The 16,936-nt window shown below is 37.9% G+C and overlaps 1 protein-coding gene across 1 annotated transcript in view; it reads right to left on the bottom strand.

The window, feature by feature from the left end:
- LOC126824023 (uncharacterized) overlaps positions 1-11,369 on the bottom strand; it is a 40,648-nt gene extending 29,279 nt beyond the window's left edge. Inside the window, exons 1-8 of the mRNA XM_050553128.2 lie at positions 11,236-11,369; positions 7,938-8,094; positions 7,078-7,247; positions 5,782-5,947; positions 4,671-4,834; positions 2,239-2,380; positions 1,313-1,503; positions 309-450 (exon numbers count right to left, since the gene is read on the bottom strand). Of these exons, the coding sequence (XP_050409085.1) occupies positions 309-450; positions 1,313-1,503; positions 2,239-2,380; positions 4,671-4,834; positions 5,782-5,947; positions 7,078-7,247; positions 7,938-8,094; positions 11,236-11,299 (1,196 nt within the window). The 5' untranslated portion in view covers positions 11,300-11,369. The remainder of the gene's footprint in view (positions 1-308; positions 451-1,312; positions 1,504-2,238; positions 2,381-4,670; positions 4,835-5,781; positions 5,948-7,077; positions 7,248-7,937; positions 8,095-11,235) is intronic.
- Between the last annotated feature and the right edge of the window lie 5,567 nt (positions 11,370-16,936).

Below are 16,936 nucleotides of genomic sequence, written 5' to 3' on the forward strand. Positions count from 1 at the left end.
TGTTTCACGCCTCCGCAAGTAGAAACCAAGTCGAATTCATTCTGTCCGGATATGAATGAGGGTACCAAAATCGGTGGAAAACATAACTGACCAGGCCAGTATACCTAAGGTATATATATATATACCGTGTAAACCGCCGTGCCCGTATGCCATATACCGAATACCGTATGTCATATAACCCAATGTGATAGCAGCCTTACTATTATTTTGCTATATAATTTGTGTGTAGTCTAGTCATGATTCATTCATATTGAGAGAAATGGACATAAATCAAACTTAACGCTGGAAAAAATATGTATTGTATTTACGGAGCGAATCCAAGTCCTCGACAAACTGCTGCTGCTTCTTCTGGTCCCCAACCATTATCACAAACTGTTCCCCACATACCATTATAATAAACTTCAACTCTTCCTTCGTGTGGTCCTGATCCATCAGTAAGTCTTACATCAACTGGTAACATAAAATAGATCAACAACAAATTAGTAGTTGACGGTTTGTCCAGATAAATACAATCACGTTACCCATGACATGTGGTACAAACTATTGAAAAGAGAGAACTTGTTTAAGGATTATGTTAATCAAGTGGTTATATTTCCTAAGCAACTGTCACGTTTAGATATCGATTTTGCGCAACTGTTTTAATTGGTGTAATGCGGAAGTCAGCTTAACGACTAATCAAAAGAGAAACCCCTGCTTTCATGCGAGGTTGGATGGCCGAGTGGTTTGCGCGTGCGCGCTGTATCATAAGGTCTGTCATTGAGTCAACTGGCGTGATTTCGATTCCCCGATTGTAGGTGACAAGGAATAGGGTGGCCTGTCCAACCTCATGGGTTTTCTCCGGGTTCCCCGGTTCTCCCACTGCTAAAGACCGCTACGCACAAGCGAATTATTGAAATAAAATTGAACCATGTGTTATTCCCAAAATGACAGTTTGTGTGAACATTAAGCTCTCTCGAGTCTTAAAGCAATGGACATTGTCATCGTAGGAACCGGACCAAGAGGAAGTTAACTGATAGTACTTCAGGAATATGAAGTTTGATTAGACAGTTGCTTCTGTTAACTGATATTTAGTTACAATCATTGTCACGTTAACAATTTAATTTGAGATTACTATAAACACCCAGAGCAAATATACAATGATACTAAGGTGGTTTTCCTGGAACGTTTTGGAAGCGAAAAAACTATGCAAAGCTGCAAAGCTCTATTAGGTCCAACCAATATCACAATGAAAACATGCCGACACAATTTATGTTGTGACAAATCCGCTTAACAGCCAAGGGGGGGGGGGGTAATAATATTAAATTGAACGTACCTTTACATATCACTGAAGCATCTTTCTGATGATTACAGCTGCCTATACCCCAGCACGAATGTTTACAATCTCTAAGATGCGACTCTTGCCTTTTACAATATAGCTCATTTAACAGTATAGGTTCTGTTCCTGGTCCAAAAGCTGCACCACCTATGGCTTTTGAGTAGTATCGACCATGATAATGAAGATAACTAGAATATATATATATATTACCCCTGATCAAGTTTGATGTACTCTAGTGCTAGAAATGCTAACTGGGAGAGAGAGAGAGAGAGAGAGAGAGAGAGAGAGATGGGGTTTAACGTTCACTAGACACAAACTAGGTCATTTTGGGACTAACATATGGTTTAATTTTATTTTAATAATTTGCTTCCGCGTAGAGGTCTTTAGCAGTGGGAGGCGAAATATTTAGAGAATATTAAGTTAAAAATTGAGTCTGAAAGTTCACATACTAGTTTTTATTCTTCCGTTCTTTATAATATAGATCAGTGACGTAATAAAATACTTTATGTAATAAATCCTGCAGAGCAATCAAAGACAAACACTCCATAAAACGGATTGTAAGATCGTGTAAATAGTAAGTGGGTCTTCTATACAGAGAAAAGAGTATCACCCGCGTGTTTAAACGCTTAACAGAAATGTATTACGTAAATATGCTAAAAGTGAAATAAACATTTTGATATTCATTTAAGTGACCTGCGACGCAAACAAATCAAAAAACCCTTGCGCCATGAAAATTATGTTTGGGAAATCGGCTGTTGTTTTGCTTTGAGGAAAGTTTTACAATCGATGTTTTCACTGTCTGTAACAATGGGCATAATAGTTGATGTGAACTTTCCGGACAAACACACCACGCAAGATGGACCCCTTAACAATTAGGCGTATAAAAATAATTAGTGGTTGTCAGTCTTAAGCGTGTACTATACCTTGAAAAGCCAAGCTCTTGACAAACAACTCCTGATTCTGTTATATCCCATTGATTATCGCAAACTGTTCCCCAAGTATTACCAATACGAACTTCAACTCTTCCTTCGTGTGGTCCAACACCTCCAACAAGTCGAATAACCGCTGAAGAAAGCAAATAGATACATCATAGTACCTGAATTTCCTAAAACATGTGTTTGAATATATAAATAGGTAAGCATTGTATTGTTCAAACCCATGGTACTCGTATGTCAATATAAATTAGGTACAATGCGAATAATAACGTACAGATCACAATGATTGCAACATACAACATTTACCAAATAAAGGACAATATTGGTGCCAGTCATTATCACATATGTTATAGAACTGGTTAAACACGTTCCAAATATTATTTTATCACAGAGATCATTGCAACGATAGATGAGTAATCAATGTTTCAACAATAGGAAGTGACGAACGTAAAAGGAAAACACGAGTTATCCCTCTATTTAACTGACTGAAGTAACGAGCGATAACACATACACTGGCAAATTTCTGCTCACTAAAAATTCCTTCGAAGACCAAAAGTTGTTATATGGGACTGTAAGAGTGTATCTGACAATTCAAAAAAGTAATTGAATGTCATTAGATAAGAGAACACGAGGAAAATAGAAACAGTCCGTACATTCACGGTTGTTTATTCATTCTATACTTATAAAAACATGGTAATGCACGGACTTTTTCTATTTTTCTTTCATGTTCTCTTATCTAGTGACAGTCAATTTTGTTTATGAATTGTCACAGTCCCATATAACAACTTTTGGTCTTCAAAGGAATTATTAGTGAGCAGAAATTCTCCCATGTATCTGTTATCACCCTTCACGCCAGTCAGTTAAATAGAGGGATAACTCGTGTTTTCCTTTTGCGTTCGTCACTTCCTATTGTTGAAACATTGATTACTCATCTATCGTAGCAATGATCTCTGTGATAAAATAATATTTGGAACGTGTTTAAGTGTCGCAGAGGGCATTGATTTCGCAACCCGGCATAAGAACTAGAGTAAAAATTTGGGGGTGATGTTTTTGTATTAGAAATAAATTAAAGGCTGTGATATATTATCAAAACCGATGTAGTTGAAGTGTATGTATTGTGTTTCATCCATCGCGATTACATTAGGTCAATTAATTATGCGTTGATATTTGAATTTAGGCAAATGATATACTTATTAAAATTTATCCCGTATAATAATGAAGCAGATAAGTGTAACACTCGTTCAAATCTGAATACAAGCTTGGAAATCTACCCACGGGAGTAATTGAGAGGATTTGTATACAGCTACATTTTCAAGTGGTCGTATTATGTCGTTGGCTTATGTCGGTCCGTCCGGACGTCCGTTCACATTTTGTTTGTAGGCAGTCTACAGGTAACAATCTTTATCCGATTTTGAACTAAAACACATATTCTGCGATTGTGGTGCGCATCTGACCGCAACTTCTTGCGTTATGGCACCTGCCTGATACGCATAATTATGACATATGTAGCATTATGTGGGCCCTAAATAGGCCACAATTGTTGGTCCGATCAGATGAAACTTAACATGAATGTTAAGGATCAAAATATATGGAAGGAATTCCATTTTGGTCTGCATCAGACCACAACTTCTTGCCTTTTACACAAAATGTGAATTGTACAACATTTGTGGTCCTTCTAGACCCCAGAATGTTTGGTGGATTTAGTAGAAACAACTTAAAATGTATGTTAAAGATCAATTTGGTGTGATTTTATCGCAAAAAAAGATATTTAATTATTAGAAAATCGACGATCTTGTAAATGGCCGCCATTTTGGAATTTCGAATGGCTAATGGCCTACTTGTATCCACAATTTAAAGATTTCGCTGATATTATGCAGTTTTGATCTGCTGCACTATAAGAAAAGAAACCACCAACATTCAGATTAAATATTCATGAATGTATACCACTTTTTTCGAACGTAGGCGAACGATTTATGATAATGCAGTTATTTTACAGAAGTCCTGCATGTAAAGGTAAAGATGACGTTTATATTCGAACTTGGGCGAGTGATCGCGGTAATTAAGTTAAGCACGAATTTGTATTTGTTTTAAAAATTTTGCGATAAAATGGACACCCAATCAGATTGCAATAAATCAATTAAAATGCACAAAGGCACGGTGTTATGCTGACTCAAAAATATATTCAAAAAAGTGTACAATTGTAACGATCCTGATTCTAAGAATTTTTTCTACTTCTGGCGCTAAAAAGGTATACATCATTCAAATAACATTCGTTATAATGATTCTACCACATGCTATTGCGAGGCACAGCCGTGTCCACTCAACCATCTATCCCCTGGAATATTAATAGTATAAGGCAATGGGAAAGACATTAGGAAAACATTTTCCCAGCAGAATCTAGAGTCGAATATTATACTTACGTTTACAGACAACAGAAATGTGATTTTCGTCGGTGCAAGTTGTTTGGTTACTATGGCGACATCTTTCTATAGACTTTTCTGTACCAGTGCATTCTACATTATCTAACACTGATAGAGGAGTTCCTTTTCCAAAATAGGAATTATGAAGAGATACAGCTCCATCGCTTTGAGAAATAAAATGCGAAGTATTACAGAAACATTTCGAGAAACGGCACCTTGTGTTCTAGGTGAATACGCGGAATAGTATAGTTAGTATAACTATTCAGTTCTTTAAGTTTGTAAAATTTGGATTCGATCTGAGCTCTAAAGGGGACCAAGGTCGGACTTTGGTATAGCGCTCGGTAAGGCTGGACATCAGCATTCAAAGGCGTTTTACAAAACACATATTAAAGAAGATAGCGAACATGTAGTACACAATATGAGACAATGGCAATTAAGTCACTTTTATTAGAGATTTATATATTCCGGGAATGTTCGCTTATAAAGATGGGGTTTTAATTATTGTTTAAATTTCCATAGTTGAGGACCAATTCTTTTTTTAGTAAAGAGGATATACAGGGAGTCGGTAGTAGATAAACGTGTTGAACATCTATTTAAGTTTTTAAATAGTCACGGGCCAGATTGTTTGGGCACTTGTAGACCATGACAAGGAGTTTGAATGCAGTTGAGCTTGAGTATTTAGATACACCAAGTATCATTATTGCCGCCAGGTCTCTCGGACTCTTTGAAGAGGAAGTAAGGTACAGTCTGTGAGAGTAACAGAGAGACAGTTACATTAGTCAATATGCGAGAACACTAGAGCATTTACTAGTTTGAGGCAGGTTGGCTTGTTTAGAAACCGTCTCAATTTCCCGAGATTAAATAATGCTAGGGCTTAGAGTGAAATATGAGATTTAAGGGTTACATTTTGATCAAAAGTAACCCTTAGCACGTTGACACTATTCGTAAGGGTCACCATGATATTACCGATTTTCACTTCGGATGCGAGGCAATTCCGCAGTAGGCTAGTGCTTCCGAACACAATAAATTCCAATCTGTCATCATTCATCGATGTCATCATTTTATCGAAAAATGGAATGTCCCACAATATAAAGTGTCAAAATTTACTTACCTATCAAATCCAAGATCACTACAAAGAACCTTTGCTTCCTCATTCCCCCATCCATTATCACAGATAGTTCCCCATCTATAGTGGCTGTGGCTATAAGTATAATAATCAAAGCGAACTTCAACCCTGCCTTCGTATGGCGCTGATCCCCCAACAAGTCGATAATACGCTGGAAACAAATATTGATTAGTTGAGTAATATGCAATATTTCAGTAGTTAAATAATGTATATATTTATTGTAGGTGTCGATGGCAATTAGGGGTGTGCCGAATTGACAGAACTGAAATCGTATGACAAGCAACTGAGTTCTATTACAGTTCTGTTAGTCCACCATTGACGATTCGTGAGTCCAAAGTCCGAACTATATGACTATATGACACAAACAATTTATAAATGGGGCCTTGGTTTTTAGTAGCAACCGACGACGCACACGATTTTCTTGTCAGCTCCACAGGGACCACCACTGAAAAGTGTCGAGTCCAGGGCCCTGTTTCTTGAAATCTTAACTAAAGATAAAATCCAAATTTGAGTAGATACTTCAATTTTGATTGGTTAAGCACTAAAAGCAATCTAATATTATCCAATCAAATGATTCAAATCTGACCAAGTTTTCAAAAAGGCGATAATTTTTTTAAGGTTTAGATATTCATTGCACCCTTTATGATCTAAATTACTTTTTGTGTAGAATGTGTACTTTTTCCTAAAAAGCTTAAAAAAGGGGTAATAATGTGAACATGGAAATATTAGTTTTTATCCTATATTGATAGTTGTATTAAAAAAAGTAAAAAGTAATAATCCACATATATATATATATTTAGCCAGGTGTGTCGCTATTTTTGGCAAAAACGGGTTGAGAACCACTGATCTAGAGAGTTGATTATGGGCTTGGCATGTTTGGCATGTTAATAGATGTCTAAATAATAGTTTATATAACATTTGAAGTCCAACTAGAGACCGAAAATAGGCAGATTTAGTTATTACATCATAATGCATCATTAAGGTTTTCTAATGAATAAATCCAGCCTACTTATAGCTAAATATTGCCAGGGCAGTGGCGTATATCGAATTCTAACTGTCACGGGTTAGTTTACGGCTATAACGAATGCACGATGGAAAGATGCACGAACCGTTTAGAGATGAAATTATTTTTTTCTCGACTCAGTAAATACGATTAGGGAGCTCTCGATCCTCATGATGCCAATACCATTTGGTTTGTTTTTTTGTCCCTCATTTGGATCTCATAGTGGTCGGTGCATTTTTCTTCTTTAGTTATTGGAATGTATAAAATTATAAACTTACGTTTACAGAGAAGGGAAACATCTCTGCTGTGATCACAGGCAACTGAGGGAGAACAGGAATAATCACACTCATGTAGGTAATTTTCTGTTCCCGAACACTTCACATCGCTGAACAAAACTGGTCCTGTTCCTTGTCCAAAGTAGGCCCCCGTTTTAATAATCGCACCGTCTCTAAATCAATGTAAATCGATACAACAATTGAATCAATACAGGTTTCACATTCAAGTCTCATATTTGCGTATTAATAAATTAGACATCACGACAGGTGTGCTACCTGCCCTATGCCGATACGAAGCTCATGGAGATGGCAGGGGAAACTAATATATGCTGCTGTCTTTGAACGGATGCGGATAACTCATTAATACAATTGAATATACATATACATTACATCTATAAACATGGCTGAACAAAACTGGTCCCGTTCCTTGCCCAAATTAAACCATGCCAAAATATGTATTTGTTTCTTTTTTTCTATGATGCGTTTAATTTAGACATAATATATGAAATAATGAGTATACACAGGAGCGCCGGAACCCGGGTACCAGGGTATACAAATGGTACCCTGCCCTTTTTTGGAGTTTTTACATGTATATTCATGCCCTAATGATGAAAGTTTTCAACCTTTTTACTAGTCTATTAATTTTTAAATGATAGATATTTATATAATTGCTTTCTGGTCGGTCGCGAACCGGCTCTCGCACTCTCATTATCAGCTATCAGTGCATGCCTTGGCCAGATGTCGGTATTTTAAAGGGTTTTATGTTAGAATTTGGAATTGACAAATTTCAAAATTTTCTAAAGGCCCTCGCGGCGTTCCGGCGGCCCTGCGTATACATTGCATCTACAAATAGTGATATTTACGCTCTGAATCCCATACGTCGGCAAATTACAGAAGCTTCCTGGCTACCCCAACCATTATCACAAACTGTTCCCCAGGTATTATTGTAGTGCACTTCAACTCTTCCTTCATATGGTCCTGACCCACCAACAAGACGTGGGTAACTGTATTGGCTGTATACTAAAAATAGAGTTTACGTTATGTTTAACTTATAATCAGTTTTAATTATATTTTTATGATCAGTGGTGATAAACCCCAAAGAACAGTTGCAGTTTCGGATGGGAGTTTGCTCTAAAATTGCTTACATTCTATTGCCCCCCTCATATTTCGCGCCTTTGACCAATCGGCTGAATAATCCAAAAGAATTATGGTACCTACTGCTAGACATGGCAAGGTTTGGGGGCGTTTGGAAAAGTGGACAATGAAATATTTATGAAACATTTTCTTTTTATTTCGCTGGAACAATAATAGTTTATCCTACCATCTTGTAAGATGTGGGGAAAATATATTCTACAAAATATATTAATCTGTGGTGTTTTTCACCACAAGAGTTCCACAAGATATTGAACTTAGAAAAAATATCAATTTTTTCAAAAATTTCTTCTCAGACCTCCCTCTGTGCCTGTGTGGTACCACATTCCACAAAATTTTCGAATAATTTTGATAGTGTTTTGAGTCTGTGGTGTTTTTCGCCACAAGAGTTCCACAAGATTTCTTCTCAGACCTCCCCATGTGCCTGTGTGGTACCACATTCCACAAAATTTTCGAATAATTTTGATACAGTGTTTTGGGTCTGTGGTGTTTTTTACCACAAGAGTTCCACAAGATTTTTGACTTAGAAAAAAAATCAATTTTTTCAAAAATTTCTTCTCATACCTCCCTATGTGCCTGTGTGCGTACCACATTCCACAAAATTTTCGACTTAGAATAATTTTGATACAGTGTTTGTGGTCTGTGGTGTTTTTCACAACAAGAGTTCGACAAGATTTTGGACTTAGAAAAAAAAATTTTTTTTCAAAAATATTTTAATCTGTGGAAACTTTTGTGGAATGTGCTACCACACAGGCACATAGGGAGGTATGAGAAGAAATTTTTGAAGCAATTGTTATTTTTCGAAGTCCAATATCTTGTGGAACTCTTGTGGTGAAAAGCACCACAGACTCAAAACACTCTATCAAAATTATTCTAAGTCGAAAATTTTGTGGAATGTGGCACCACACAGGCACAGAGGGAGGTATGAGAAGAAATTTTTGAAAAAATTGATATTTTTTCTAAGTTCAATATCTTGTGGAACTCTTGTGGTAAAAAACACCACAGACCCAAAACACTGTATCAAAATTATTCGAAAATTTTGTGGAATGTGGTACCACACAGGCACATGGGGAGGTCTGAGAAGAAATCTTGTGGAACTCTTGTGGCGAAAAACACCACAGACTCAAAACACTATCAAAATTATTCTAAGTCGAAAATTTTGTGGAATGTGGTACCACACAGGCATATAGGGAGGTATGAGCTAAAATTTTTGGAAAAAATTGATTTTTTTCTAAGTCCAAAATCTTGTAGAACTCTTGTGGTGAAAAACACCACAGACCCAAAACACTCTATGAATATTATTCTAAGTCGAAAGTCTTGTGGAATGTATTTATTTTCAGAAACCCAGTATCTTGTGGAACTCTTGTGGTGAAAAGTTCCACACAAATGCCCCCAAACCTTGCCAGAGATGCCCACTGCGATCCTGCTATAATGTTTTCAGCAGAGTATGCCCCAAACCACCGTCACCCCCCTTACCCCGCTATTGTCAACTGGTTATTTTGGAAGGTTGAATTCCCGTCGACGGTAACTGCAATATTTCCCACGATTACAGAAAATTAAAAACGTAGAGTAAACAAAAAATCGTTAAAGAAACAGAAAGCGAAAAGTCAGTGTACAATTTAAGGATACATTGGAGAACTATTTGATGACAGGTCGAAATGCATATTGCTAAAGTTACAATTTCATATTTTCTAAGAAAGTCAAAGCATAATTATTTCTATGTCTTTTGCTGAATAGGTTGTCAACTCACAATTATACGATTATAGGTTATCTTTCTCACACTTAAAAATCTTAACACCGGAAATAATAACCCAATTACCTCCCAAATACCTCCCTTGTTTTCCTATTCCCCACCCAGGAACAGCTGTCCTCAAACGTTTGAATTTAAGGTTGAAAATGATATTTTTGCCAATTTCTCAACTGGCAATAGTGAATTATAGGATTAATAGGATTATTCTTTAACAAGGTAGGACTGTGTCTAGATACCATCTATTTTAGGTCTTTATTGTAATACATTTTAAAAATATAACTTAAAAATATGAAATTGTAACTTTAAATAAGCCGATTACACTTTACAGAACTTTAAAATATATATAATACTATACATATTCAAACTGCATCAGATATTTCTGTCATAAAATTTTTTCTTTAAAATTAGGTGAGCTTTGCGAAAACTTAATCTTAAACCACCCCAACATCATCACATACTACTCAATACTACAACATAATGATGCAAAATAAGCATATTACTGTTGATTGTTTTTCTAAAATAGTAGTTATATCGCGGGATATGTACTTGAAATGTGATTACCAATGCGATACCCAACTCTTCTATTTGCCTCCCTATATCACTCAAAACAATTAACAACCTAATATCACCAAATAACAGCGGGACAGTATATTAATGACCACACCAAATAATCGAGATGGGAAGGCCTAGTTGTCTATGTCACGGTTGGACCCCTAGCTGGCCGGTTGTGGTGTGCGTACGTGTCTTGGAAATAGGGGCGCATTCTCAACCTCGTGGGTTTACTCCGGATACTCCGGTTTCTTCCCACAGAAAAGACCCCTGCGCGTGCGCTAAGATAATCAAAATGAAAATAAGGCAACTTGTCTGCGATATCACCTTCAGTGGAAGCGGATGTTAAAAACATCAAGAGCAACATGGGGTTTAACGTTCTACTGTTCTACTCCAACTGGGCTAATGAAGACGGGCATACGCCATACATTGTGCTATGAGGGACATTTTGCCCGGGTAGTGGTACTATGGTCTACTCTTATGTCGAATTCCAACAGCCAAGCGATCTTTTACGTACACGGCAATGTATACACGGTACCTCGGTTTTTCGCCCCATCCGAACGACTAGAAAACTGTCCTTGTCAACCCCACTCCCACCCCCGTCATGCACCACTGACAAGGAGGAAACACGTCGGAAAAGAGAAGTAGATTTAAGATTGCTACTCAGGTTTCCTCGGAGTCGAACTGATAAATGCTGAAAATATATTTACCCTCTGTCGGTATTACCACACAGCTTGTAAAGATCACCAATACGACTGCGTAAACCATGGCCATTGCCTCGCTCCTCCAATCAATCCACTCCCCTCAACGAACAGAAAGACCCTGGATCTGCCCGACTATTTAGCCTTTCAGCTCTTTTATAAGAGAAGGGGTGGTCTTAAGCTGATATAAAAATTCAGCACCCTTTTGTTGAGAAAGCATTTGATTGGTTGGAAAACATACGATCAGTGCTGACGAATAAAACTTTTGATAAATAAAAATTAGGTAGCTTTCTGCGAAAAAGATGATGATATTGCAAAACCCTAGCCCTTTTTATCTGTACTTCTGTGTCATTTTTACATCGCCATTGGTGACGCTCATAAATATAGGAAAATAGCTGTCAACGCGACATGACTGTAACAATTGTCATCTTACCGTAGTAAAGCGATTGACTGAATGTCTTGAGCAGCTTTTAGGTTGATTTTCGGCGCCTTATAAATAATACTAAACAGCAAAAAAAAAGAAAACGTCGATCAGTACGATTTCAAAATCCGAGAGGCACTTTAATCAAATCATTCTAGAAAACGACTTACTAAATGGATCAAATCAATTTTTGGTGAACAGAACGTTGACACATTAGTGATTAATTCATCACAATTCCAAGACATTACGAGAAGGTATAGAGTCTGTACACAGTCTATACATCAGTATCTGGTTTGTCCACCGAAGTGTCAATAACAGCAGCGCAGTGTCTGTACATGGAGTGGACCAGACGGTTGATGAACGCCATTGGCACCTGGAACCACACTCTCAAAAAAGCCTGGCGCAATCCATCGGCCGTGTTTGGTCTCGGTACGACGTTAAGTTCAATCGGGTCCGGACTAAGGGGTGGCCAGTGCATAACGTTGACACCGTTCTGCCGTTGAAAGCCCCGAGTAACTCTGGCGATGTGGGCACGGGCGTTGTCATGCTGGAAAACGTTGTTTAGATGACGTGCGAAATATGGTATGACGTGGGTTCTGAGAGCTTGATCTTTGTAGCGCACCGCTGTGATTCCGCCTCCTCTCCCTGGACCAAAATTTCGGAACACCAAAGGACCCACTCTCTGGTTCTGGCCGATTCTACCCCAAACCATTATGCTTGGACTTCTGCATGAGTCTCGTTCCATGCCACATTGGTCAGAATAACGCTCGCCACGTCGACGCCATATTCTGGTCCTGCAATCTGCACTACCGACGCAATACAGATTCTCATCTGTGAACAGAACAGTTCTCCATTGCATGTGTCGCCAGTTCTGTTGTTGTTGGGCAAACTGTAGACGTTCACGTCGATGGCCTGGGGTGAGGATCGGTCCACGGTAGGGTCTACGGCAATGGATGTTCTCTCTGGTGAGACGTTTCACTGTATCGGTAATGATGGGTCTTCCGTGTGTTCCCATTGTCTGACGTGATGTCTCAGATGCCGGTGTGAAGGGACTCTGCACGTGCTGTCGCACAACATGGCGGTCCTGTCGCCTTATAGCAACCCTTCATCTACCAGTTCGGGACCGATCATCCGTTGTGTTTGTGGCCCGAAAGCGTTGCTGAAGCCTGCAGATGGTCCGAACATTGACCTGGAAGTGATTGGCAACGGCTTGGGCATTGTGACCAGCGCCGAGTCTTCCAAGTGCTTGGTTCCTCTGAGCTGTTGTGAGTCGTGGCATGCTGCTGGCGTTGTAGTGTGAATGATTCAACCAGTTATGGGGTGCATTTTATAGAGCTGGTCCCGGTGAACAGCATGTGCAGCATGAGTTACACGAAAATCATGGAGAACACATTACCATCTCAGCTTCCGGTTTTGAGAATATTTCCTGGATTCAATTCTGCGTTTGTGAAGGAGCCTTATTGCTCAGGTAAAGTTTGCGATGTGGTTACAAATATACAATAAAAACATTTGGCAGGTTTTATGCAATGAATCTATTCAGAGTAACATACCAACCTGACGTTTCTTTTGCTTCTTATATAGTAGATTATTATTATTATTATCAATGTATTATTTCCTAGAGACGTTATCTGTTGCATTGGATTATATTTTATTTCAGATGAAGATGTTTTTATTGGTAAATTAGATTAAATATTGCGTACGCATATATTTATTCGGTTAATTAAATTATGATTATTAGTATTTAATTAGAGTTTGTATGTCTACTTAATTAGCTACGCTCGTAAATCGTGATCTTTCGCCTGGTATATCAGGCATGGCAACCACATTTGCGCATTTCGGAAAGGGGTGAAGCTAAAAAAAGAGTATTGCATTAATTAACTGAGTATATGTCAGTGAAAATATCAATTACAGATGTATGACCAATGTAAGAGCAACACAAAACAACTTCATCCCTCTGGTTGTATCTAAAGGAGGTTGGTGAGTCTCCTGAGAGTCTTATAATGTGGTGAAGTTTATTTGTGTCTGCAAAATCCTTAAAAGGGATACAAAATTCGTAGATGAAAAGATCTAAAGCAGATTCTGCAGTAAAGTCTTCTTGACCAAGCCCCTTCATATATCCATATGACTGGGAGCCAGTAAAGGACAATTTTTGTTCATTATCGGACTGTTACTTGAACGATCATGGGGAAGGCGATGGGCGGGGGGGTGTGAATGAACGAATGGTTAGCATGTGCGTGTATTATAAGGTCTGTCAATGAGTCAACTGGCGGTTTTTGATTTCCAGGTTGTACGTGACAAGGAGTAGGGTTGTCTGTCCAACCTTGTGGGTTTTCTCCGGATCTTTTCCCACTGCTAAAGCCCCAACGCGCAAGCGAATTATTGAAATAAAATTGAACCATGTGTTAGTCCCGAAATGAAATAGTTTGTGTCGAGTGAACGTTAAAGCTCTCTCTCTCTCTCTCTCTTATTGATTTTTGGGCCGAAGGACGTTACTTCTACAAAATAGTAAAAACTAGAACCATTTGAAAGTTGATATTTTCTTTGATTTTATTGCCCGATCCCAGTGTGCTATTTAGAAGTTCCTTATTATGTTTTGTTTGGTAGTATGTGGTTATTGTTTCCAATTTGCGGGTAGTATACATCATAAACAACAAACATTAGCTGCACAAATCTGTTTATTTGTCTTCATTAGCTTGGATCTTTAAACCCATTTTTAGTGTATGTGCAATACTGGCTATTAGGCGTCACTGTGACTTGGTTTGTAGGTGCTGACTCACTAACCAGGAGGTCCGGCGTTCTTCAAATTGATGACCATAGTTACAGGTTGGATTGTCAGAAATATGACGTAAAAATGTATGTCCGATTTGGCTGCTGCAAGAGAGACGCAGTTTACAATAGGTGATTGGTTTACGCGGGACCCAACCGAAAAAGAGGCTGGTGGTGTTGACCGAGAATGCACCCGGGATTTCCTAGCGTGGGATACGTTTGGCAGTAGTGCAAGGAATAATTCCAAGGAACAATGCCTGGCAAGGAGCAATGACAAATCGTTGGTATGGGACAAAATCTGAGCTCCCGCATGCACATAAAAGAATTCTTGGTAGTTGATTTTTTTTATAACACACTGCATAGTTTTTATCCTGGTTGGTGCAGCTAAAATGCGTTTCGTACTGGTCATCATAAATAGTCGGTCTGTTGCATAATAACAATTTTATCTAGGGCATGTCATATATATATGTCAACGAACTGAAACACGTGTATGCGCTATATAATGAGAATACATAAATTAACCTCAAAAAATGACTCCCAGAAAAGAAGCGGCCATTGAGTATTGGATAACACCAAACAGTCCGCCAGTCAAAATTGTAAAGACCGAATTGATAAGTCGAAAATTTAAATTTGAATAGTGAAGGTTGAATGAATGGTTTTTCCCAGATTAATTTGAGATTAATGATAAACACACACGTCCGCCGTTGCGCAATTCATTTATGGGTGCTAGTATCACATTGTATTCATTGGCGTGTCAAGTGTCAATGGAATGAAACGGGGATAATGTCCTACTTTTCTGTACGAACTGGGATAATGTATGGTGTTCTATTTCAGCCAATTCCCGCGTCGCCTAAAAAAAAGGCTTTTTTCGCTGTTAAGCTATAAAGGAAAAAAAACGACGTAGACTTTTTAACACGACGTCGCCCTTGAAAAAGCGACGCGTCACTGTTTAAAACTATATTGTATTTTAGGATTGACTTCCCGTGGGGAGACTTTATTATATTAAATTTTTAAATGTAAATACAATAATTCTTAACCAGCGGCTGTCAGACAGGATACACCCACATTTTGCAAGAGATGGACAGAGAAAAAACTAAACATAAAGCGGTTTTTCGTAATATCAAGTAAGTTATGATCCGATATGCACGAATACCGACAGGAACCAAGATCTTTGGGTTATAAAGATATATTCCAAGTTTCATCAAAATCGGATCAACGTTGTGACTTCTACTTCTAGAACCTTGATATAACATATATTTACACTATTTGTGTATGAGGGGCGGCCATTTTGTCACGCAGCTTTTTCATACAATCAGGGGTCATAATTCAGGAAGTTACGATTTTGAAAAAAATATACAAATTAAACGTAACAAATACTTTTAAAAATTACGAACTTAAAGTAAAAAAAGTACTGAAAATTAACCTGCATAGGGGTTAAAAGGTTTGTGGGATAAAAAATATTCTATCTAGAGCATGTTATTAAGATGTCATTAACAGCAACGCCCATTTCCGTTCCATGATAACCAGATAATATAAATTATCCTAATAAAACACCAATCACAAAACGACGATTTAAAAAGACCGACAAATTGAAGACCATTATAACATATGAATATATTTCAATCGTATTTGCGTGTGGCTTTGCTGTGCTGTGACAATACTTGCATTGCACACTTGCACAAAACTGTGTTGCCTTTTAAACATTTAACAAACAGGAAGGTGGTGGTAGGTTATTATCATTCAAGATTAAGTTGATATTAATGATCAAAGCCCACGTGTGTGAATCACTTCAAGGACGGCCCAAGGAGATTCAATCGTGGGAATTACGATCACATTTCGTTTCTAAATGTATACATAACTATTGTAAGATATGTGAGTTTCAGAAATAAAGGAGAATATCATTGGGTATTACAGAAAGAATAGCATACCCTGCCACAAAGTATTGTTTGTACTTTGCTTTCAAACAACTCGAGACTGTAGTACCCGCAGCATAAGCTACCCTGCTGTTCACATATCCAATAGTTACGAGCATTATTATGGTAAAGTGAAGTTTCTGGCGTCGGGCCCAGGTAGATACTTGATGTGTTATACCTTGATACACTTAGCGATTTCAACTTGTTAATGCACTTTGTATTTTTTTAAATAAAGAGCTCAATTAATGCATATTTGATACGAAGTAAAATACTAGACGATGAATTAAAGAAAATTTTGATTTATGCATGAATTTCAGTCAATCTACCTCCAAAGCTTGCTTTATGTGATTAACTTTTTTTCTAGGCGGTTTCTTATGAACAAGAACCCGTGGAGTCCACTTCGCAAGGTTTGTGCGTTTTCAGAAAGTTGCCGAACTTCTCGTAAACTATGCACCGTATTACCAATAGATAGAAATGTTTACACAAGCTTTCGGAAAGATACTGTAATCTGTCCTGGCATTTTAGCGCTCTAATTTTTTAAAGGTAGACAGAACTTAACCCGGGTAAAGATGAAAACCGAGGCTGGACCGTGAATCCACCTCGTCACGAT

Source organism: Patella vulgata, chromosome 1 (assembly GCF_932274485.2).
Source record: "Patella vulgata chromosome 1, xgPatVulg1.2, whole genome shotgun sequence".
Classification (NCBI taxonomy): domain Eukaryota; kingdom Metazoa; phylum Mollusca; class Gastropoda; family Patellidae; genus Patella; species Patella vulgata.